The 24,381-nt window shown below is 33.9% G+C and overlaps 1 protein-coding gene across 3 annotated transcripts in view; it reads right to left on the bottom strand.

The window, feature by feature from the left end:
• Positions 1–24,381, bottom strand: part of Snrk (SNF related kinase) — a 238,584-nt gene that overhangs the window by 44,815 nt on the left and 169,388 nt on the right. For 2 of the 3 annotated variants that reach the window (XM_069845546.1, XM_069845545.1), the window contains exons 3-4: positions 16,811–17,210; positions 6,578–6,719 (exon numbers count right to left, since the gene is read on the bottom strand). In XM_069845546.1, the coding sequence (XP_069701647.1) occupies positions 6,578–6,719; positions 16,811–17,210 (542 nt within the window). The remainder of the gene's footprint in view (positions 1–6,577; positions 6,720–16,810; positions 17,211–24,381) is intronic. The other variant, XM_069845547.1, reaches the window with a different exon arrangement.

Genomic DNA, 24,381 nt, shown 5'->3' with positions numbered 1-24,381 from the left:
TTAAATACAATTTAAGTAACATAATAAACGATTTACCCTTCTATTAAACACGAATGTTCCCTGGATCAAATGTCCTATTTTAATTATGTAATTACTTCATATTTATTTCTAACGGGTGCAGCGGAGTGCATTGGTACAGCTAGTATATTAATATACCTTTATAATATCTATTTCTACAACATTAATTTTAATTGTAACAAAAAATATACATGTTGTATTCTGTGATAAATGACATATTTTCAACATCTTCATGACAAATATTTGCCTCAATAAGAGACTGCTTTTCTGATTCCCTCATCATGGAATTTGATGTCCTGCAAGTTCAACTGCATTTTCATGGCTATCTTTATGTCACAGTAAATTTCAAGTCTGTGGCCATCACAGTGATATTTGATGGCAGAAAACAAGTGGACAGTTAGTTAACTTGGTGCTGGACCACAGCTATAAAGGGGGATGTTTCAAAATTTCCCATTGGAAGTGCTGAAGAGTTCCCAGTTGCAGCAACAGTGTGTGGCTGAACATTATCATCGAGAAGCAAAAAACCTCTAACAGCAGTTCTAGGTATTTTTTTTAATTAATGACACCCTCATGTTCAAATAGTGTACCGTAAACAGCTGCACTGATTGTTGAGCCCCATTGCTTGAAGTCAAACAACAGCACCCCATTATGAACCTGAGACACTGTATTTCTTTGTTCATGGAGGAGCATGGATTTTTGTATGTCACGTCACCAGTAACAATGTGTTAAAGGGATTCGTAATCATTCATAACACATTTTTGCAGCAACAACAGGGCAAAAGCCGGCCTTTGTGCCTTGTAGTCTTCTGTTAGTGCTCATAGTAGCCATTGTGTACACACCGTGTAAAAATTCATGAACCATCTTGGCACACATTGTAACTCTTCTGATTTTCAAAATTGCATTTACGAAGAATGTTTTGTTTTCTGGTGTGCTGCTGATGCAGGTCAGCCTTCTCTTAAAGTCATTTGTCATGAATGTCACAACTCGATCAGTTCTCTGAATTTTGGACACCACTTTGCTACACAATGATGACTCATTAAGCTATCTCCATAAACTTCCATCAGCTGACAATGAATTGGCGCAATAGACTCATTCTTTACAACAAATTACTTTGCAACAAATCCCATTAGTGTAACCTCAATTGAAGATCTGAGAATGATAAATGGATAAAGACAATTTTTTTTATGAAATTGAGATTTTAATACGAAACAACTATAGATCTTACTCCATCTATTGGTGTGAAATGGTAGTCAAATACTTCATACAAAAACTACTAGACAGCTCTGAATATTATCATTTTTCATATTTTCACATTTGTTAAGAAAGAGAAGTGGACAAAGACCAGACTTATCCTTGATAACAGATAATTCTGTAGGATCAAAAAATTAATCTTTACGCAGACTTACCCTGTACTCACTCTCCGCATGACACATGTGCTCGTGTCTGATACTTTTGCTGCTATGAAGAAAGGAGTGCTTGTGGATGAAATTAACTTGGATTAGTGTAATTATTTCAAGCAAACAATACGATCATTTTATAAACACTTCTAATACAGTGCTGAATCTAATGAATGAATGGTTCCATGCAAATAAACTAGCACTTAATGTTGATAAAACCAGTGCAGTCAAATTTAGTACACACAATAGTGCTCAGGTTTCCTACAGTATTCGATTAAATGGAACTCATCTCAAAGCATCTATAAGCACAAAGTTTCTTGGTTTAGAATTGGATAATCACTTGAACTGGAAAACGCATATAGAATGTATTACTCGTAAATTGAGCTCTGCCTGTTATGCATTAAGATCCTTATCTACTATTGGTGATATAAACTTACTTAAAATGTCATACTTTGCATATTTTCACTCTGTAATGAAATATGGATTAATATTCTGGGGTAACTCGTCTGAAGCTGAACACGTTTTTGTTTTACAAAAGAAAGCTATAAGAATAATGGCCGGTGTGCATAAAAGGACCTCATGTAAAAATATTTTCCGAAACTTAGAAATCTTGACTTTACCTTGTGAATACATTCTTTCCCTAATGATGCTGTATATTAAGAACCAAGATAAATTCAGTACTAATCAAGACATTCATCATTTTAATACAAGACATAAATCAGATCTTCATCTACCCTCTGTTAGTCTAAGCTGTTTTAAAAAAAGGAGTTCGCTATTCATGTATAACAGTCTTCAATGCACCGCCTAATTATCTTAAAGATTTGAAGAACAACGAGAAAAGGTTCAGAAAAGAATTAACCAAATTTCTACATTCTCATACCTTCTACACAATTGATGAATTGTTTATGCTTGTGAATTGAATTATTCTATTTAAATGACATGTACAATTTTATATAGCTCAACTAAAATATGTTTTTATATTGACTTAATTTGTTTACTATGTATTGTATTTTTTGTTTAGCATAACTGATGAATTGCATGTACTGTAAATTGAATAGTATACTGTATAGGTCAACTGATGAATTGTTTAAGCTTATAAATTGAATTAATCTACTTCATATGAATTGTATAGCTTAACGAAAATAAGTTTGTAAATTGAACTAATTTGATTGTATATGTTTGTATAGTTTGGCTGATGAATTGTATATGTTCTTAAAATGATTACTAGTCTGTGTAGCTCTACTGATGAATTGTATATAGACCTACTGTAAATTGAATGGTAATATGTATAGCTCAACTGATGAATTGTTTATGATTATAAATTGAATTAATCTACTTGATATTAATTGCACAAATTTGTATAGCTTAATGAAAGTATGCTACTTTGTATTGTATATCTTTGTATAGTTTTGGCCGATGAATTGTATATGCTTTAAATTGAATAGTAATCTATATAGCTATACTGATAAATTGTTTGTGTTTGTAATTTGAAGTAGTTTGCATGATATGTATTATCAATTTTTGTATATCACAACTGGTTGAATTGTTTATGCCTTAAATTTAATTAAATTGTTTTGTATTATAATATAGCTCAACTTATGAATGATCGTTTGCGTTTGTACATTTAATAATCTGATTGGCTATGTATTGTATACTTTTAGTAGAGCCATCGATGTAGCTCAGTCGGCAGACTCGCTGGGCTGCTGATCCAGAGCTGCGTTCGGGCTTGGGTTGGATCCCCCTTTGGACTTTGGTTTCTTCAGAGGTTTTCCCCAGCCGTGGGACTGAAGCCGGATGGTCTATGGCGAGTCCTTGGCATCAACCCCTTTGATTTGATTACCTGGTTGGGTTTTTCCGAGGTTTCCCCCACCGAAAAGGTAAATGCCGGGTAATATTTTGGTGAATTCTCGGACCTCATCTCATCTCACTACATCTCGCCAAAATGTAAAAAAATTGTACAAAATTGTAAAAATTGTAGAAAATTACTAAATTGTAAAACTATAAAAATTTGTAAAAATTGTAATTGTAATATTGTAAAATGTTGACATGTTCCACATCTTAAAGCTTCATTGCTCATGTAAGATCTATGGAATAAAATAAATGAATGAATGAATGAATGAATGAATGAATGAATGAATGAATGAATGAATGAATGAATGAATGAATGAATGAATGAATTAGCTGGAAATCTGTATGATTTGCCATTGTCAATAAGTAAAAAAAAATAAATAAATAAATAAATAAAATAATAATAAATAAATAACAAAACTGGGTGATATTTTGAAGCCTGAGAACTTCATTCCTCCAGTATATAAGCACGATCATATTCGTAAAGTAGGTGTGGATAGTAAAGAAAAGGACACACAAGGACGCAGAGTGACAACACTAGCATATGAATATGTGTTGTTTCCTGACAGCAGACATTAATATTTTGGTAAATAATACCGTATTTATAGTTTTATATGCACATGTTGTCTTGAAATAATTTGAGTTCTGTACTTGAGTTTGAGAACTGGATACGTTTATTGCTTATATTTGTTAAAAATAATATAAAGGGAATTAGTTAATTTGTACTAAAATGACATAAAATCATTATTTTCTTTAAGCTAAAACACATTAAGTAAAAATATTAAGGTAAATAGTATTTTAAGTTCACATTTTTGTAATTTTTGTATTGAATGAAATTCAGAATTTTGATTGAGAGGGAGAACTGGATAACTCCATTGTCATTTTTATTAATAATGCATTGGAGATTCAATTGATGTTTACTTTAGTGTATAAAATGTTAAAAAATATCTGACATATTCCAATGACTATTAAAACATTTAGAGAATGATGAAAGAAAATGATGAAAACAGTTTTTCTCGATTTTCTCAAATTACTGTCTTGGTTTTTATCCACTTATCATTCTCAGGGTCTTGAATTGAACTTGGTTTTAGCACCATCTTAGTTACAGCAACTGTCATTGAGAAGTACGATTTTGATCTGTATTCGCGATTTATTATTTTTTACGACACATTTTTAATAAGCACCTCGTTGATAGCGACATTTAGCAACAATGTAATTCTTTAAAAATCCACGTTCTACGTACATTAAACAGAAACTGTCACTGCTAGAAATTCGCAAGTAGTGTGTTTTAATTTGCTGTGACAAAAGAACTTTACAATCTAAGAATTGAAATTCTAACAGTAGAGGTTTGTCCTACATTAAACAGAGACTATAGTTGAGAGGAATTCTCAGATAGCCGGTAAAGTGATTATGACCCAATACATCATCATCATCATCATCATCATCATCATCATCATCTATGGCTCTTCGGCCCGTTTTCGGGCCATGGCCTCCCCAATTCTTCCTCTCTATTATTCTGTCCTTGCTGCCACCTTCCAGTTCCGCAATTGCAGCAAACTGGTAGTATCTTCTTAAACCACATCCTCCTGTCTATTCCGTGGTCTTCCAACAGGTTTTTTTCCTCCATATTGCCCCTCTAAAGTTCTCTTTAGTATCCTTCCCTTCTCCATCCTGACTATATGTCCTGCCCATTGCAGTCTCCTGATCCGTATGAAAGTTGACAAAGCTATATCATTGTATACGGTGTAATTCATGATTATATCAGATTCTTCATTTTCCTTTCATTACAACTGGTCCAAATATCCCCAACACCTTTCTTTCGAAGTTGTCAACTGCATTCTGTGATTTTTTTTGTGAAAGTCCAATTTTCACTTCCATATATAATTATACCACAGATCATTGTTTTATGCAGTTCAATATTCGACTTCTCCAATTGGCTCCACAATATCTAATTACAGGGATAAGTGAATAATATGCTTTATTAGCGACTTCAATTCGATTCTGAATTTCTATATTCTCTTCAATGCCATGCGTGATGGTAACACCTAAATATTTAAGAACCAATACAGTTTTCAGTTACTGTGACAAAAGCATTTTACAGCCCAAGAACTGGAATTCTAAGAAAAGAGTGTGGTGTGTGAGGTAGACGAAACTCTTCCTTCCATCATTCCAGCAATCCATTACAAATAATAACAGACCAAGTTATGTACGGTACTGTAATCCAGACAATCAGTTCAGACTGTAAATTCAGAATTTAGTTTCCAAACAGGTGTTATACACAGTACAATGAAGCAAGGTGCGAAGTAAAGAAAGTTTTAGTGAGGAAGATAAAGTTAATGTTATAAACAAACTGACAGTGGTAAAATGAAAACTATTATGTGCCGGAATTTCATTTGATTAAGGAAGAGTTAGAATAATTTACAGACGCAGTATTTTGTAAAAAAAAAAAAAAAAAAAAAAAAAAAAAAAATAATAATAATAATAATAATAATAATAATAATAATAATAATAATAATAATAATAATAAAATTAATAAAATAAAAATAAAAAAATAAAGATTTCAACCCACATTCTTAACTGTGCGTACTGTATGTATTTTAATTATTGTAGATTACAATATTTTACTCCACATTTCACTACTTTCTACAATCCAGTACGGTATTTTTATGTTAAAATAATAAAGTCAAAAACAATGTAAATTATTTTAAAAAGTTATAGTACTCTAGGCCTAAACTAGTATAAAATTATAATGCTGTACAAAATACGTAATATTGTAAAAGTACCACTACTTTGAATTTTATTTGTTATATTTATTTTAATTTTCACTCATAGCGACACTTGTTTATTGCAACATCACTTCTTAAGACCCTTAAATCATGCTGTAACCAAGTTCAACTGTAGTAGTATGTTAATTGTTATGTTTTATTTAACGACGCTTGCAACTGCCGAGGTTATATCAGCGTCGCCGGTGTGCCAGAATTTTGTCCCGCAGGAGTTCTTTTACACGCCTCGGGCATAGAAGGCCAGCGCTATACCAACTGTGCCAACTAGGTCAACGAACAACTGTAGATGATCTTGTACATAAACTGTCTGAAAATCTGTTGTGATACAACTTTGTTATTTCTTCCCGTACATAAGATACATTTCTTAATACATACAGGCTACAGGGGGGAAAGGAACTGGCCACCCTACCCCATTTATCTTCTTATCTAGATGCTTCATAAGTGGTGCTTTGTTGGTAACACGAGATTCAGACCTGTCTTCGAACAGTTAACTAAACAACAAACAATACATATACACGTATGTCTAAGTACCTTTTACATGCATCTGATACATGAACAGGAATAGTATATTTGCAGTCCATAATCATGGTGAGAGTTTCACTGTCATTAGCTTCCTGAAAAGGTGCCTGTCCACAAACCAGCATGTACAGGATAACACCGAGAGACCATACATCTGCAAAAAAATTAACATTGCCATCAAAATTTTACGTAAATAGTTTGGGATGCTGATTAATAAATGAGCAAATGGGTCATATGAGGTAAAATAATGCAAGTCACTTTGTTCAAATAAATAATGCACTACAGAACAATTATTAAGTTTGGTGAGTTCTTGATACGTCTTAAATAGAACTAAAAAAAGCAGTCTGAGTTTTCTATTAAATTAAAAATTCTATTATACGGAAGCCTAAGATTAGTAAAAAAACAAAAATGCAGATATGTAATTCAATCATGGTACCGACTACATTCTGTTTGATGGTAGAGGAATGCCAACTGAAGGACATGGTCATGTTCTAAGAATGGGAGAGGAAAGAAAAGCGAAAAAAATCTTTCAAATAAAAATAGAGGGACGATTTGGATGAGGAGGACCCTGCTTAACATGGGAGGAGAGAAATGAGAGAATTGGACAAAGACATGGAAACACAATTGGGCAAATTAAAAGATTATGTGAGAATAGACTGAAATGGCAGAAATGGATAGGAAGAGGTTACCTCAATGCTTTGGCTGAAGGAAAAGAAGAAGAGTTCTAGGTACTAAACAATCCTGACTCATCTGTCTGATAAAAGCAAGCAAGTTTTGATGACATAATTTGACACGATAATAAATAATGTTAGTAATTTTTTAATAATAATTTTGCTCTATGCTCGAGATACTTCGCGTATTTATGTTGCTACTTATTCATAGGTTCATAAGTAGCTCTCACACATAATTTAACCGTTATGCATGTCGCAGGTAGTGTCATTAACAACAATATGATAAAGTACTTTATTGGTGTGAGGGGAATTGAAGTGTCCAAAGAAAATCTGACACCATAAATTTGAACTTTGCTCTTCAATGTTGAAAGTTGATGCATGATGTGTCTGGAAAATTTTCCATCTCCGTATATCTATAAAATACAGTTAATTTCAGAATTTCAGGTATTTACAAACTTTGGAGTACCACATATGCTGTTTAAAATTCTGTTGAAATAAAACATCTGATTTTCCTTCAAGTGCCCTGCCATCAGACGTAGAATAATGATCCAATTTACTTTGTAAAAATTTGACACAAAAAACACTTTCCAAAGTGAAGAATGAAATGTTCTAATTCTTCCATGCTTCAGTAAGAACTGTTCTCAGTATTACCATCTTTGTATATGATAAACAAGGTCTCATCAGGGAGAATTAAAAACAAGATGCTGAAAAATTTCTCCACATAACAACAAAGAAAACAGAGTCAATACACAGATAATTCACATTAGCAAACAAGAGATCAATACAATAATTACTAGTGGTAGGGTTGTTCACATTTTACAATGGAAAGAAGCAACTCAAAATAGTGAATTTATAAAGGATACAATGATCTGGATACAACACGTTGAATTTTACTAATTACTGTAGAACTGAAAAGACACTATCACTATCACTAGTGATGAATATTTACTAAATGTAAGCATACTACTTTAAATAAAGAAAAATCAAAAGTATGAGCTATGTAAACAGAAAGGAAAATGGCTAAGGCCGACACTTGCCATTAACACAGTGCACAAACGTGTATTCTTCTATTTGGGTGACATTCTTGCAATTCTTAATGCTATCTTCATTTTACATAAACCAAATTTCTTAATTTTACGATTCTTTGTAAGAATTCATTTGGAAATTCTGTATGTTTTAGACATCTAATTTACTCAATGAAATCCAAAGGTTTTCATTAACACAGCTTGTTTATTTCATCACTTTATTTTTGTTATGCATAAAACTTGTACTGAACTGACCAGTTTTTTTTTTTTTTTTTCGGGTAGTGTACAGTTTATCCAACCAAATATCTTGGAAATCTTAATCAAAGTTTCTGTAGCAGCTTCAAATTAAAAAATAAGGCTGTATCAAATGCATATGCTCTTCTTTATTTAATTTCATTCTCTGCATGAAATATACAAATACATGCACTATATATAAAAACATATGCAGGATATAATTAGACACTATACGAAATACATCTATCATCATCTGCTGACATTTGCGAGAAATTACAGAATAAAATTTCTCTGCTACCAACAGAAAATCGTGTAGCACAGCAAGTTCATAAACTATGAAGAACCACTCTGCACAAATTGCCCAATGATTCGACTTGTACTTTACAATTATCTTTTAAAAGAAATACACAAAATTCTCTGTCATACAGTATTACAGTAATCTACAGGTGTAACAGAAAGTGCCTTATATACATACAGCATAATTCAAAAGGCTTGACTTGAATTTCAGGAATATGCATAAGACTTAAATAACACAACATCTGACCAGCAACCCAAGTTCTTCAGATTAAAAACCCTGGTATGGGCTATTACAGATTGCCACATCTACACAGGTGAGTTAGTATGTAAGTTACAAATCGAAGTAGTGACTTGCATAGAGTGTTTTATTAAGACACCTGAAGTTATCACAGCTAGATGCCAGTATTATCCAGGTGTCAAGATGATCAATGTACAAGCGAAATAAAGAAGCAGCAGTTGCAAGACTGTAGGACCTCTGCACAGGTGTATCATTGTCGAGTAGTGCTCCATTGTGTGACTTTTCTGGGCAAAAATTCTGGCAGCAAAGACTATTCATAAAGAAATGCTGTCACATTTAGTGAGCATTGCATGCCACCTCAAGTTATCCACAATTGGGTGCAGAAGTTTTCTGTAAGGTATACAAGTATCTAACAATGAGTCGACCGGTCAGTGGAGATTCCCATGGAGACAAATGTGCAACAGGTTGGTGACTTGATACAAGCACACAGGATGAAGGGGACGATATGCTAGACAAAATAGGCACAAGTGATAAGTACATCTTTACTAGCCAGACTCTAAGTGTGCAGCAATGCTCAGATCAAGTCACCAATGGTATGCTCATGTAGAGGTGCCACCATCTTGCAATTGCTGTTTCTTTGTTTTGCTTATGTCCATATCAATAATACTGGCATCTAGGGTGATAGACTCAGGCATCTCATTAAAAATGTACGTCACTACTTCCATAAAATTGTAACTTACTTACTGACTCTCCCTTGTAAAATATTTTGCAGATTTGGTAATGATAACACAGTGCTAAAATAATTATGCATTACTTGTATTATTCACGTGCTTATAATTATGTCACCTATTCATTAAATTTTAAGAACTGAAAAAAGTTGTGTCTGATAAATAATACCTTATAAAGAGAAGCTGGTAGTCCCTGTACTATCCACTGCTCATGACAAAGTTTCTGGAAGAAATTCACCTTCAAGCATATCCAAGAGATTTAAAAGTGAATGCATTTTATTACTAGATGTTATAAATTTACCAATACATGTATTTTATTCAGGTGCTAGCTCATTTATGGGCAAATTACTCTTATTAAACAGGTAAAGATAACTGCTACAGACATTGTGAAGGCACATGGAGGCCATTAGAGTAGAAAAAGCTCCATCTTTTTATAGCCTCGATACTAGAATGAGGTGGTGTTGTCAGAATCACGCTCTGACCACGATTTTACTCGTAGGAAAAACCTGATATTCAATTTGACAAGAGATTGAGTGGACATCTGGTTGTTCTCCCTAATGTGGCATTTGGTTATCATGCCACATTGTTTTTTTCCTTATTTTTCCTCTTTCCTTTATCTTTTCTATCTTTATACCTTTTCGCTTTTATTTTCTTTTATTCTAATTTTTATTTTATTTATTTAAGTTTTCTTCTCTATTCAGTCACTAGATGGCAGTTGGGTCTATTCCCTGTATTTTGTTCCTGATCGGGATTGCCTGGTTGTGAAGTTAACTGGAAAGGAGCTTTTTTGTTGGTTAGTTTGAATTTGTAACATATTTACCTTCCTGGAATTTTCTTCTTGTTTTATTAGTGAGCACTTGTCATGAGGTCTGGAAATTCTTGTCCAGGCTACCGTCGGGTAACGTTGATTGCTCCATATGTAGCAGAGCTGAGTATTATCTACGCTGTCACTGAGTAACGTGGATCGCTCCATATGCAGCAGAGTTGAATACAGTGAGGTGAAGGGCAGATGGATTTGGAGTGTGGAATTTTGTTTGTTCTGGTGAGGTGTTACAGTTACGATAGAAAACTTAATCTATGATTTGTAAGGAACGTTATTAGTCAGATTGAGCATTCGGTTTTCTTGTTTTTTGGCAGACTATACCATGTTATTGGGATTTTGGTTGTTTTCTTTTGGATACACAAATTAAGACTGATTGGGAAGATTTATATGCCATATTTGTAGACTGTGCGTTGTGTTACTAGTGACTTTGCCTTGGATACTTGAGTGCTCGAAGCTATAAAATAAATAATGCACAAATGAAAAATTATATTTGTGCAAATTGCGAAATGCTTGTGCAATATTATAAATAATTGTGCAGAAAGATAAAATTAATAAAGTATGCAAAAACAAAAAGTTACATAATTTGTTTCTTGGAGTTTTATTACTTTCAATCTATCTTTTTTTTTTATGTAGGTTATTTTACGACGCTGTATCAACATCTCAGGTTATTTAGCGTCTGAATGATATGAAGGTGATAATGATGGTGAAATGAGTCCGGGGCCCAGCACCGAAAGTTACCCAGCATTTGCTCATATTGGGTTGAGGGAAAACCCCAGAAAAAACCTCAACCAGGTAACTTGCCCCGACCGGGAATCGAACCCGGGCCACCTGGTTTCACGGCCAGACGTGCTAGCCGTTACTCCACAGGTGTGGACTTCAATCTATCTTATCACATTCTAGATATACTTATATAAGTAAATCATTAGACGTAGGTATGTTTAGAATCAATTACTGCTGAATTTACATCACATTAAAATATGTTATTTTAGGGGCACTCTAAACATTGAAATTTTTTATTAGTAGGCTCTTTAAGATTTATTGTTAGCAAAGTGTGCTATCTCTTTTTACTGATAGAAGGTTTCTAATTCCAGTTTTTACAAGATTTATGCAACTAAATCCTTGCTCACAATTTACAGTATACGACTGAATTATATAAATCAATTAGAAGAAATTGTTCACTTAACTTACATGAATTGCACCAACTCTTTGAAATCAATTCCTGAACATGTATTGCTCAATACCTTCTTGAACATTGCCCAAGCTATTAGCATTTCAAGAAACAAGTCGAAATATGCCCATCACCTTATTGAAGAAGGCCATGAATTATGTAATATAAAAGATGCACTAAAAATCATTAAAGTCACTAACAGTCCCATAATAGACACGGCAGAGCAATATTACATCGCAATGAGTTTTAATAAAGGGAACCAACTTTTAAACGAGCAAATAGTTAACCCCAAGAACCCATTATTCAATTTATTTAAATTAGTTTAAAAAAATCAGACCACACCATCTCAGCTTATGACATCACATCCCCCCCCCTCCCCACATTACTTCCGGTTCCGCCAGATGTACATTAGGATAAGAACCACTGTGAGCATCGAACGATTCTCATTCATAGCCTGGCCAACGTCGAGCACGCAACATGTCCAGCCATTGTACGTAAGTCACTAGTTTAATTCAATGCATTTAACCATCAGCATATTCATATACGTAACAACAAATTTTATGTTCGCAGTGTAAAGGCTTGACTGATAATCAGACGGTGACATTCATGAATATGTAATAAACCAACCACAGCAACCACAGGAAAACAATAACCAGGTATCAATGTAACTTACATTACGCACCACATTCGATTATGGTAAAGTGCTCCGATATGTGAAAAGTGAACAAACAACCAGGAACCTTGGTGCAATAATAACGAATCAACATAAAGAATTTTAACATTTTAATAGTGAATATCTAAGTGTAAGGTTACAACTCTTCAAGTAAATGAATAACTGCATTTGACCACACAATACGTCAAGAAAAACCCCAGTGTTCCACAAATTGATGGATAATTGCAGCAGATAAACAAATTTTAAATGTTAGTAATAAGTGTGTGTTTTTAATTTTTAATTTTTAATCATTAATTATCTACAAACAGATTGTTTTATATGTGACATGAAATTACCAGGGTACACATTATATGTTTCATTCACACAGGTCATGTGCACCTATTTGAACATGTAATTAGGCAAATTCTCATACATTTGAAAATGGCACATTAGTGCCGAAAACGTTTATGTTATAATTAATCACATAATATTAGATAAGTATAGACGGTATATTTCAATTTTAACATTGTATTACAACCTGCTTATCAGATAAATCATACAACATGAAATTATCATACAACATGAAATTATTAGCATTTCATTTAAATTCAGATTATATTAGGAATATTTATTTTTCAGTCACTGACTTTACTGCAATATATGTAAGGTACAAAACCTTTACACTAGGTACATGTTTTAAAAATCATATGAATGTTTTCATTGGATTATGCCAACATCATCAGATACGACATTCATTCTGGCAATATCATTAGTCTCTACAATTACAATACATATTAAATGGCATACAGAGTAATAAAACATACTAAAAACCAACATAATTAAAATACAAAATATCATTCTTGTGTGACTGCCCTTATTGTCAATAGTTAAAAGTACACGTGTGAATTACAAAATATATATATATATATTGTAATTCACATGTGTAATTTTATATGTGTGTGTGTGTTTTTTTTTTTTTAATGTCTTTACTGAACAACATGCTCCATTACATATTACATGTCTATTTGTGCTTAGAAGACTGCTATTTCCTTACAATTAGAGATGAGACAGAGTGTCATAATTCTATATGGTCTTGATAATTTTATTTACTATTCTCCATATTTGTGTTTCCATATTGCTACACACTTTGTCTACTTTCTAAATCTACCTCTTGTATGAATTTACAATATTCCTTGAAGTATTTGGATATGAGATCAGGTCTGTTGGGTGGCCACCTTCGAGAGAGAGAGAGAGAGAGAGAGAGAGGGAGGGAGGGAGGGAGGGAGGGAGAGGGAGAGAGGGAGGGGAGAGGGGAGGGGGTTGGAGAGAGAGAGAGAGAGAGAGTGTGTGTGTGCGTGTGTGCAAGTCTTCACAAGTAAAATAATAAAAAATAAAAATAGAAAAAACTGCATATTGTAAAATGTGAAGAGATGGTTAATTTATGGTCGGTATCTAAATACTGTAGTTGTGGTAAAATATGTAATAAGGTGCAAGTCAGCTGTTAGGTTTAATTAATGTAGATGTGTGTATTCATTGGATGTTGGTTGTATGAAAGCTATGTGAAGACATACTGCTAATCAACATAAAATAATCTAACATTGAAATATATCGTCGGACACAAAGACATCTACAATAATTTTGAACAAGCACTCAAGGCAAACCTACAAGCCATACACCATGATGCACACATATCTAGACAGTGGGAAGATGTGCACCAATAAGAAATAAGAACACGAACATAAACAAATTCGTTAATATAGTTCAAATACTGTAATTGCATCTCTTCACATTTTACAATATGCAGTTTTTTCTATTTTTATTTTTTATTATTTTACTTGTGAAGACTTGCAAACATACACATATATTGTAATTCACACATGTACTTTTAACTATTGACAATAAGGGCAGTCACACAAGAATGATATTTTGTATTTTAATTATGTTGGTTTTTAGTATGTTTTATTACTCTGTATGCCATTTAATATGTATTGTAATTGTAGAGACTGATTATATTGCCAGAATGAATGTCGTATCTGATGATGTTGGCATAATCCAACGAAAACATTCATACGATTTTTAAAACATGTACCTAGTGTAAAGGTTTTGTACCTTACATATATTGCAGTAAAGTCAATGACTGAAAAATAAATATTCCTAATATATTACAAACTTTTCTGAAAATCAATCAAAATGAATTGCAAAAAAAAAATTCAGATTAGTTCAAACATCTCTGATTTCATTTTCTTTATTACCAGCTTCGTTTCTGAAGTCTAATGTGGTGGTCGCATTTTTGCACATTTACATTCAAAGTTTGTTGCATTTTTAGAAGTTGAGTAGCAAAATGCGACAAATGCGATTGTGGCTTAAACCTTGAGTGCTCAGTCTACCTATCTTGCCAAAAGGATTACTTACCCCTCTGCAGCCTAGTTTGTGTGTTTCTTTCTATGTGTTATGCTTACCGGTGCTTGCTCATATTATATTAAATATTCATATTAGTTAGGGGACCAATTATCATGAGAGAGAGTTTATGTTAATCTCTTTTAGTATTAGGTTTATACTCTCCTCCTGCTCTCAAGAGGTCGGAAGAGTTTTTAGTAACGTTTTTATGATTTTGTTATCTGTTTCCTGAGTGGAGAAGGGGAGAAAATTGGTTTTTTTTTTTTAATGCCACAGGTGACTTGGTATTTATTAATTATTAAAGTGGCTCTTAGTAAGAATTGTTTATGGTGTTGTTATTGATATGACATAATTAAGAACATTAAATCCAGTGTGTGATGGGCAGAGCATGTAGCATGTATGGGCGAATCCAGAAATGCATATAGTGTTAGTTGGGATGCCAGAGGGGAAAAAGATCTTTGGGGAGGCCGAGGTGTAGATGGGAGGATAATATTGAAATGGATTTGAGGGAAGTGGGATATAATGGTAGAAACTTGATTAATCTTGCTGAGGATTGGGACTGATGGAGAGCTTATGTGAGGGCAGCAATGAACCTCCAGGTTCTCTAAAAGCCGTAAGTAAGTTGTTATTGATAATTGTTACCACAAGACATCTCACCGAGGCTTCTGTTTACCTCAACATACCTATGATCCGTGGACACATGTCACACCAGAATTGAAAATACTTTAACATGCATCAAAAGTGAAAAAGAAAATTATGCAAGTGGACAGCTTGTTCAAATGAAGTTATAAAGCTACAATGCACAATAATGATTACGAATAAATATTGATATAATTGCAGATTTTCTGTTCGTATTTACTCCTTTCACAAGCATCACTCCACCAGCACTTCTTACATTACAGATTTCTAACCACTCAATCCTCATTCTCATAAGTATATTATGGAGAATTGCTCCGAATCAACAGACATAATACGGTTCATTCTCTCATCGCATCTTCAATCCATCAGAATGCTTCCTATGAGGTTTATGAAGAGGTTAGTTGCGTCTCTTCTGATGGCTCTACTAGACGTGCTGATATAATTGATCAGTAGAAGGATAAGGGTGTCATTCTTGATCCCACAATCTGTTTTGAGATGCATGAGCAACAGCCACAAGAGGTGTGTCATGAAAAGCAAGTCATATGTGAGCTTTATTGTCAGTATCTCGGAGCACAATACCACATCACACATTGGACAGTTTTTGGACTCATGTTTGGTGACTGTGGCACGATCCCATGAGAAACTTTAAATCAAGTTAAACAATTTAAAATTTCTGATGCAATGATTGATACCATAGGACCTCATGTGTTAAAATCATCCTTAGCTATAATTAGTAATCATTTGTACCCAAGAAACCTTTATTGTAAATGATTTCCTATGTTTTCTTATCATTTATCTTAATGGTTTTTTTTTTCAAATTGTCACATACATAATATTGTTTTTAATCACTGTTCATTGTGGATTGATTAGTAGGCCAAGCTATTGAATCCTTATTTACGGCAGTTTTGTTGATATTATATTATTCTCCTTCATTATGCACTACTCTAATTTTATTATTATGTTTAGGTATTTAACTCTATATTCTAATAGATCAGTTATCGACAAAATTATATTTTTTGAGAGTGGTATGCCCTCTTTTTGAGCTATATATTGATTACCAATGATACATAATTTACGAGGGGCTACATTTTAATGATCACAGTAGTAATGCAGTCAATAATGTAAGATATTATGCATAAAAAACTAACAAGTCTTCGAAATAATGCATAATTATTTATTTAAAACTACATGATCATTACAGAATCCACACAATGTTTCAACTGCAGCATAACCTCGGGTGTCACATGGTGAATTCAGAACACATGGTCCCTATTCGACAGTTGTTTTACTTGGATCAAGGCACAGGCTTCCAAAGCTATGATCAAATCTTATGTTCCAGACTGTGAATATCTCTTTAGCAATGTACAACTTACCAACAGCAGGTGCATCGTATGAGTCCCCAAGAAGAATTTCAGGAGCTGAATATGCCAGAGAACCACATGATGTCTCCAGTTTCTGACCTGGGTTGAAACGATTACTGAACCCAAAATCAGTGAGTTTCACCATGCCAAGACGCTCAAAAAACACTACATTCTCTGGTTTTAGGTCTCGGTGAACTACATGAAGCCTGTGGCAATAGGAAATTGCACGGACTATCTGACGAAAATATTCACGAGCTACTTCTTCTCCGAGACCTCCATCATGCCGCATGATGTAGTCGTAAAGGTCTCCACCATCACCCAATTCCAATATAAGATAAAGCTTAGTTTGTGTATCTATAACTTCGTATAAACGTACTACATTTGGATGTTGGACTAGTTTCATACACCTAACCTGTAAATTGAAAGAATTATTTTAAAACAAGACATTCAAAAATACGTAATAAAGTATCTAATGCAAGAAATGACTAAGATAATGAATGTGTGTGTGTCTACATTAAATAAACATTATTCAAACATTTATGTCGATTTGAAAGACAGTGCACATAAATTTCAATATTTCCACATCTCAGAATGAAGAAAACAATGAGGCCTTTGTTTTCAATAAAGTTTTCATTTCTTTTCTTTATTTATTTATTTTTGCAAAAAGTACTTTTAGCATTTTCTGAAAAGTATTTTAACACTGACTTTCAACTTTTCGCACTGAATGTTGTTTCCCACCAGATGTCACATGGAAATAATCACAACTGATCAATAAAGTGCTTCAAATGATAGAATGACTTTTTTGATTAAGAAAGCGTACAAATTAAATAAATTTCTTCAACAATTATTTTATTGATAACTATATGAAACAATTAAGAATTAAATGCAATTAAAATTGCGGACATCAGGGTTTGAACTGTAGACCTCTAGATCTGCAGTAGAATGCTGTATCACTGAGCTTGAGCTATACCATCGCTTGTTTTTAATGTGGTCAAGTTTCACTATTACAATGAGTGGCACTTTATTTATTAATGTTGATAAGTTGTGATCATAGCCATGACCATAGAGATACACAAATGAAAGTATTTCTTCCTGTATTTTCAAGGAACTTAGAAGCGATAATAGTAGTTTAAGATATATAATTCACTAAAGCTTTGAATCATACTGTATATGTTAGATTTAATAGAATTATAGCATATATATATATATATATATATATATATATATATATACTATATTATTATTTACATCCTGTAAGAGAATGAAATACAAAATAACATATTTCCCTCCTGACAAAACATTATTTTCTTCCAATACACACAGTGCCTTCTAGAAACATTTGAACGTCATGCTGTGCAATGCTGTTATACCTGATGTAAAAAAATGTTTGACGCTCTTGATCTCAAATTCAAGATCTTGTAGTTAAGTTCTTGTTCCAGAGAATCCCTCAATATACTCTTGTTTGTAATAAAACTACAAGGTTTTACTAATAGAATCAAAACACTAATGACATTTAACATTTAAGTATGCGATATTTGCAAAACAATTTTTGCACTTATAATGCTTTGTAAGTAGAAAAATATTAGAAATTATTACAATATACAGTCAACTCTGGATATAGTAAACTCGGTTATAGTGAACATACAGCTATAGTGAACCTAAATCGTTGGTCCCGACTCACATACATTAATATTTTCGTTTATAGTGAACTCTCACTTCGGTTATAGTGAACCTTAAAAATTGAAGTTTACAAGACTTTTATCCTGACAAATTCTTATTTGAAGTCAGACCTTCTTGTATAAAATTGAAAGAATGTGTTGAGAACAACTTTCTGAATTTCTTACTCCTTTAGTCAAAGGACAACGGTAGGATTAGTGATTCCTAGACAATGAGCTGTACTGTAAATCCAGGCAATGTGTGACGACCTTGTCTCACTCCATCATCGAAGGGTTGCCATTCTGTTCTCTACTCTACTGTTATTTCTAATTCTCCACCGTCGAAAGGTTGCCTTTTGTTCTCAGAAACATTTCCATTTTTACGGATAGCATGCAAACAATGGAAAATGAAATTGTCTTCTTTTATTAAAAGGGGACGGACATTAAGTCCAGAGCATAAATGCAGGTAAAATTCCGATGGCTTTCAAACTCCAACTCCCTCTCAGTTTCCATTAAGTGATCCTGGAAATTCGAAGACTGAGTACGCAGTCACACCACAACAGCGTTTGTAATTTATACCAGATTAGTAATTTCTAGTGTTCGAACAGTGAATGTATGGTACAAAAAGTCGAAGCGTAAAGTGTTGTCTTTGGAAGATAAATTGGGGATCAGCAGGATCCGTGTATGCTTATCTACATAACAAATAATTAAATTGTTTCTCACATTTTATTGGCTTGAACGTTTTCGGCTCAAGAAGCCATCTTCAGAAAATTCTGCCTGAGAATACTGTACATATAAATGAGAGTTGGTACATACGTATTATGTGATATAATGTGAACAATAAGAAAGTTATGAGTCTCTGCTAAAAACAAAAAAAACTTAAAATTAATTAAAAAGCTAAAATAGGATAAAAGCTTATATAACCTGTGATCAATAAAATATTTAAAATATTAAATACAAAATGTTGTTCTGATTATAATTTGCTGAACTATCTGTTACTGAGGCTCCAGTATGGTGTCTTGAATGGAGACAATTCAACCGTAATACGGAATAAAATGTATCAAAGAGTGGATCAAAATAATACGTACATAATAGGAAATTACAAACTAATAACAATGAAATGTGCTTATGGCTTAATACTATTGAATCCTATACAAGCTCAATATAATAACATCAATATAATATTAGGTTACAAGCTTCGCGTGGCGAATTATGGACGCAAGCGCATGGAACAGTTGCTATTATGTTTATGAAATGATTTGAGCGGGGTTTAATAAGTTATAAAAACAATTATTAATGTATCTAAAATGTTATCTTAAGTTACAATGAATGAAAGAAGTAATGAATGAACAAACTTACAATCATCTGTGTAGTTATGATGGTTCTGGAGTCTATGATGGTAGAGATGCAACTGTTGGGTGCACTTCGTTCACAGGTATTACTAAGCCTAGGTAACAGATGAAGGTGAAAGTTGGTTATAGACTTACAAGTAGGCACGTGGGTTGTGTGTATTCAGATTGAAAAGTGAGTTACGCAGATTGGGAACTTGTTCATACAAAAGCGATATGCCTAAATTGCATGCCCGGGCTATATGAAAGTATTCGGCTGCATTGATGTATGTGCTATTGTTTAAGGGGAGAATAATGTGCAAAGCCTCATTTATATTGGTTAATTTATGGCCTTCCTCGATTAGATGGGTGGCGAACTTAGACTTTCTCCTGTTATGCTTAAAGTCGGCAATACGTTCGCTGTACCTTGTTCTAAAGTTTCTACGAGTCTGGCCAATATATTTATATGGGCAGTTCTTGCATTGCAACATGTATATCCCTCCACTTTGATGTTTATCACTGGTGTTGAGCTTATTTGGAACAATATTATTTAATTTGTTATTTGTGTGGAAAGCTACACCAATGTCGCATCAATACTTCTTTCATTCATTATAACTTAAGATAACGTTTTAGACACATTAATAATTATTTTTATAACTTATTATACCCCGCTCAAATCATCTGCTCTTGCGTCCATAATTCGCTATGCGAAGCTTGTAACCTGATATTATATTAATGTTATTATATTGAGCTTGTATAAGATTCAATAGTATTAAGCCTTACATAAGCACATTTCATTGTTATTAGTTTGTAATTTCCTATTATGTACGTATTATTTTGATCCAATCTTTGATACATTTTATTCCGTATTACAGTTGAATTGTCTCCATTTAAGACATCATATTGGAGCCTAAGTCACAGATAGTTCAGCAAATTATAATCAGAATAACATTTTGTATTTAATATTTTTAATAGTTTATCAATCACAGCTTACATTACAAGCTTTTATCCTATTTTAACTTCTTAATTACTTTTGAGTTCATAATTGTTTTTAGCAGACTCATAACTTGCTTATTGTTCGCATTATATCACATAACACGCATGTACCAACTCTCATTAAGTATTCTCAGGCATAATTTTCTGAAGATGGCTCCTCGAGCCGAAAACGTTCAAGTCAATAAAATGTGAGAAATAATTTGATTATTTGTTATGTAGATAAGCATACACGGATTCTGCTCACCTCCAATTCAATGTATTAGATTATCGGTTCTCATCATGTCTCTTACATTTGGAAGATAAGGTGAATATTATACGCGAGATTGAACATGGTCTTTCGCAAGCGAACGTGGGTCGACAGCATAGTTTAAGTAAATCAACTGTCAGTAACAGTTTGAAAAACGAGGACAAAATTCTGAATGCTTTGCATTCAAGGAAATCTCACATTAAAAAAAATTGGTTATCTGACCGAGACGATTTTGACCAAGCATTACTAAAATGGTTTACTCTTCCGAGGTCTTTAGGAGTTTCTCTCAACGAGTCTGTACTGAAGACGAAAGCAGAGCATCTAGCCAAGTTACTCGACAATAATGAAGAATTCGTGTGTTCAGAGGGCTGGCTGAATAGGTGGAAACGACATAACATTATGGCTGGGAAGATTAGTGGACAAACGAAGTCTGGGGGATCGAGAAATGACGTCAGAGTGATTGAGTTCGGACTGGCCAAGATTCTGTTCCTGCTATTCGCCTGACGACATTTTTAATGGTAATGATACTGGTCTGTTCTACCAATTAACACCGGACAAAACATTAAAGTTTAGAGGGGAAAAATGTGTTGGCGGGAAAATGTCAAAAAACCGAGTAATGCTGTGGATATGTGCTAACACATCAGGGACAGAGAAGAGGAAACTGCTGCTAATAGGAAAATTTAGGAACCCGAGATGCTTAAAAAATGTGAAACACTTACCCGTGAACTATCAGTTCAATGATAAAGCTTGGATGACATCATCAATTTTCGAAACAGAACTTCGAAAGTAGGATCGAGAACTGACAGTGAAAGAAAGAAAGGTTCTGCTTTAGGTAGACAACTGCCCAGCTTATCCTCATGTTGAAAACCTCAGCAACATCAAGCTGGTTTTCCTGCCTCCCAACACCACGTCAGTCCTCCAACCCATAAATCAAGGTGCGATTCAGAGCTTCAAGTCATATTACAGAAGGGAAGTAACACTGCATTTAATCCACACCTTAGAATCAAAGCAGAACACATCAATAAATGTTCTGAATGCTGTTCGTTTTGCCAACAAAGCGTGGAGGAGTGTATCAATGGTCACTATACAAAATTGTTTCCAGATTGCTGGTTTGGCTACTGGATGTGTGGAGTTTGAAGAAGAGGATGATGTGCCCCTCAAGGACCTGCTTCAGCATATAACTGCTAATACTGAAGCTGATGATTTCATCGATGTTGACTGTGAAGTTTGTAACGAATGAGATCCCATCGGATGAAGCTATTGTCAAGGATGTGAAAGGCAGTTCCACTATGGAAGAAAATGAGGCTGAAGAAGACGAGGATGTTAATGAAGAACGTCTTCCAACAGTGAAAGAGGCATTTGATAGTATCAGGACTGTACTTAGAATATACGGAAAATGTAGACTCGAGTGTCGAAAAAGCATAGGCTCTAGAGAAGGACATAGAAAAAATGTTTACAAGGACTGTGTACACCAAGCAACAGCAGATAACAGACTATTTTCCACGTTAGGAATTGAAGTTGTAAGTTTTTTTTTTTTTATTTTGTAGCTTAATAAATACAGTATACAGTGTAATCCATTCCACAAAAATGAAATATTTTATTTTCTTGTTCACAATTTCATTCATTCCTGTCATTTAAGGTTAGGGGAGAGACACTTCGGATATAGTGAACGAAATATGTAACTCCGCAGAGGTTCACTATATCCGGAATTGACTGTACTATACATCAGCTATTTTATGCAAATTTGTGAAACATTAATATTATATATACAGAGTGTTCTGAAAAAAAAAAAGGTTTCAATATATAGAGAGGAGATAATATGCATCAAAACAAGAAATAAGAGTCCCACAAACATGGGTCCTAAAATTAATATCTTCTGAGACATGAGCAAATGTTTACATAGACTGTAAGAACAGCATATCTTCCACTGTGAGATCTTTGGCAAGAAACAAATGAGGAAACAGAATGCAACCATTTATCACAGTGTATTACACAGCATACCTTCGTTCGTGTTTATAACAAGAGGAAGCTTAAGCAAATGACAGTACGAGTTCGTAATTGTACTCATTCATTCATTCATTGTTCTGCTCAAGGGCAGGTCTTTCATTGCAAACCCCGCTTTCTCCAATCTTTCCTATTTTCGGTCTTCCTCGTTGTCCCTTTATATGAGCCATATATCTTAATGTCGTCTATCATCTGATATCTTCTTCTGCATCGAACTCTTCTCCTGTTCACCATTCCTCTTGGTGCATCCTTCAGTAAGCAGTTTCTTCTCAGATAGTGATTCAACCAATTCTTTTTCCTCTTCCTGATTAGTTTCAGCATCATTCTTTCTTCACCCACTCTTTCCAACACAGCTTCATTTATTATTCTGTCAGTCCACTTCACACGTCCTATTCTTCTCTATATCCACATTTCAAATGCCACTATTTGCTTCTCTTCACTTCTTCGTAATGTCCATCTTTCTGCCCCCATACAATGCCACACTCCATACAAAGCACTTCACTAGTCTCTCCCTTAGTTCTTTTTCCAGAGGTCCGCACAAGATGCTCCTTTTTCTATTAAAAGCTTTCTTCGCCATTGCTATCCTACTTTTGACTTCCTGGCAGCAGCTTATGATACTGTTTATAGTACATCCCAAGTATTTCAGGCTGTCCACTTGCTCTACTGCCTTATTTAGAATTCGCAAGTTTACCTTCTTTATTTTTCTTCTTATGACCATGGTCTTCGTCTTATTTGTATTTATCTTCATCCCAGACTGTTCACAGTTCTCATTTAGCTACAGTAGTATATCCCTTGGCTTAGTATCATCTCTTCTGCTAATAAGGCCATATCATCAGTAAATCTTATGCACTTTATTCTTCTTCCTCTAATGTTCTGAAATAGTTCTTCACTAAATCCTCCAAGTAGATGTTGAACAGGGTAGGTAATAAAGGGCAATTATATGTAAACTAATTCCACACTGTGGTAATTATTGCTGTAGCAGTCGGGTAGGTTAGTTTCGTATCTATTTAATGGGACCATATTTTGTAACATGGGTCCTAAAATTAATATCTTTTGACAAATGAGCAAAATGTTTACTATTACTGTAAGAGCAGCTTATCTTCTACTGTGAGCTCTTGGGCAAGAAACAAAACATGCTCTTATTCAACAGATACGAAACTAACTTGACTGGTACAATTTTTTTTGTTAGGTTATTTACAACGCTGTATCAACATCTCAGGTTATTTAGTGTCTGAATGAAGTGAAGGTGATAATGCCGGTGAAATGAGTCTGGGGTCCAACACCGATAGTTACCCAGCATTTGCTCATATTGGGTTGAGGGGAAAACCCCGGAAAAACCTCTACCAGGTAACT

Source organism: Periplaneta americana, chromosome 14 (genome assembly GCF_040183065.1).
Source record: "Periplaneta americana isolate PAMFEO1 chromosome 14, P.americana_PAMFEO1_priV1, whole genome shotgun sequence".
NCBI lineage: Eukaryota > Metazoa > Arthropoda > Insecta > Blattodea > Blattidae > Periplaneta > Periplaneta americana.
Note: the sequence above shows the minus strand (reverse complement) of the source record. Positions and strands in the feature narration are given on the sequence as shown.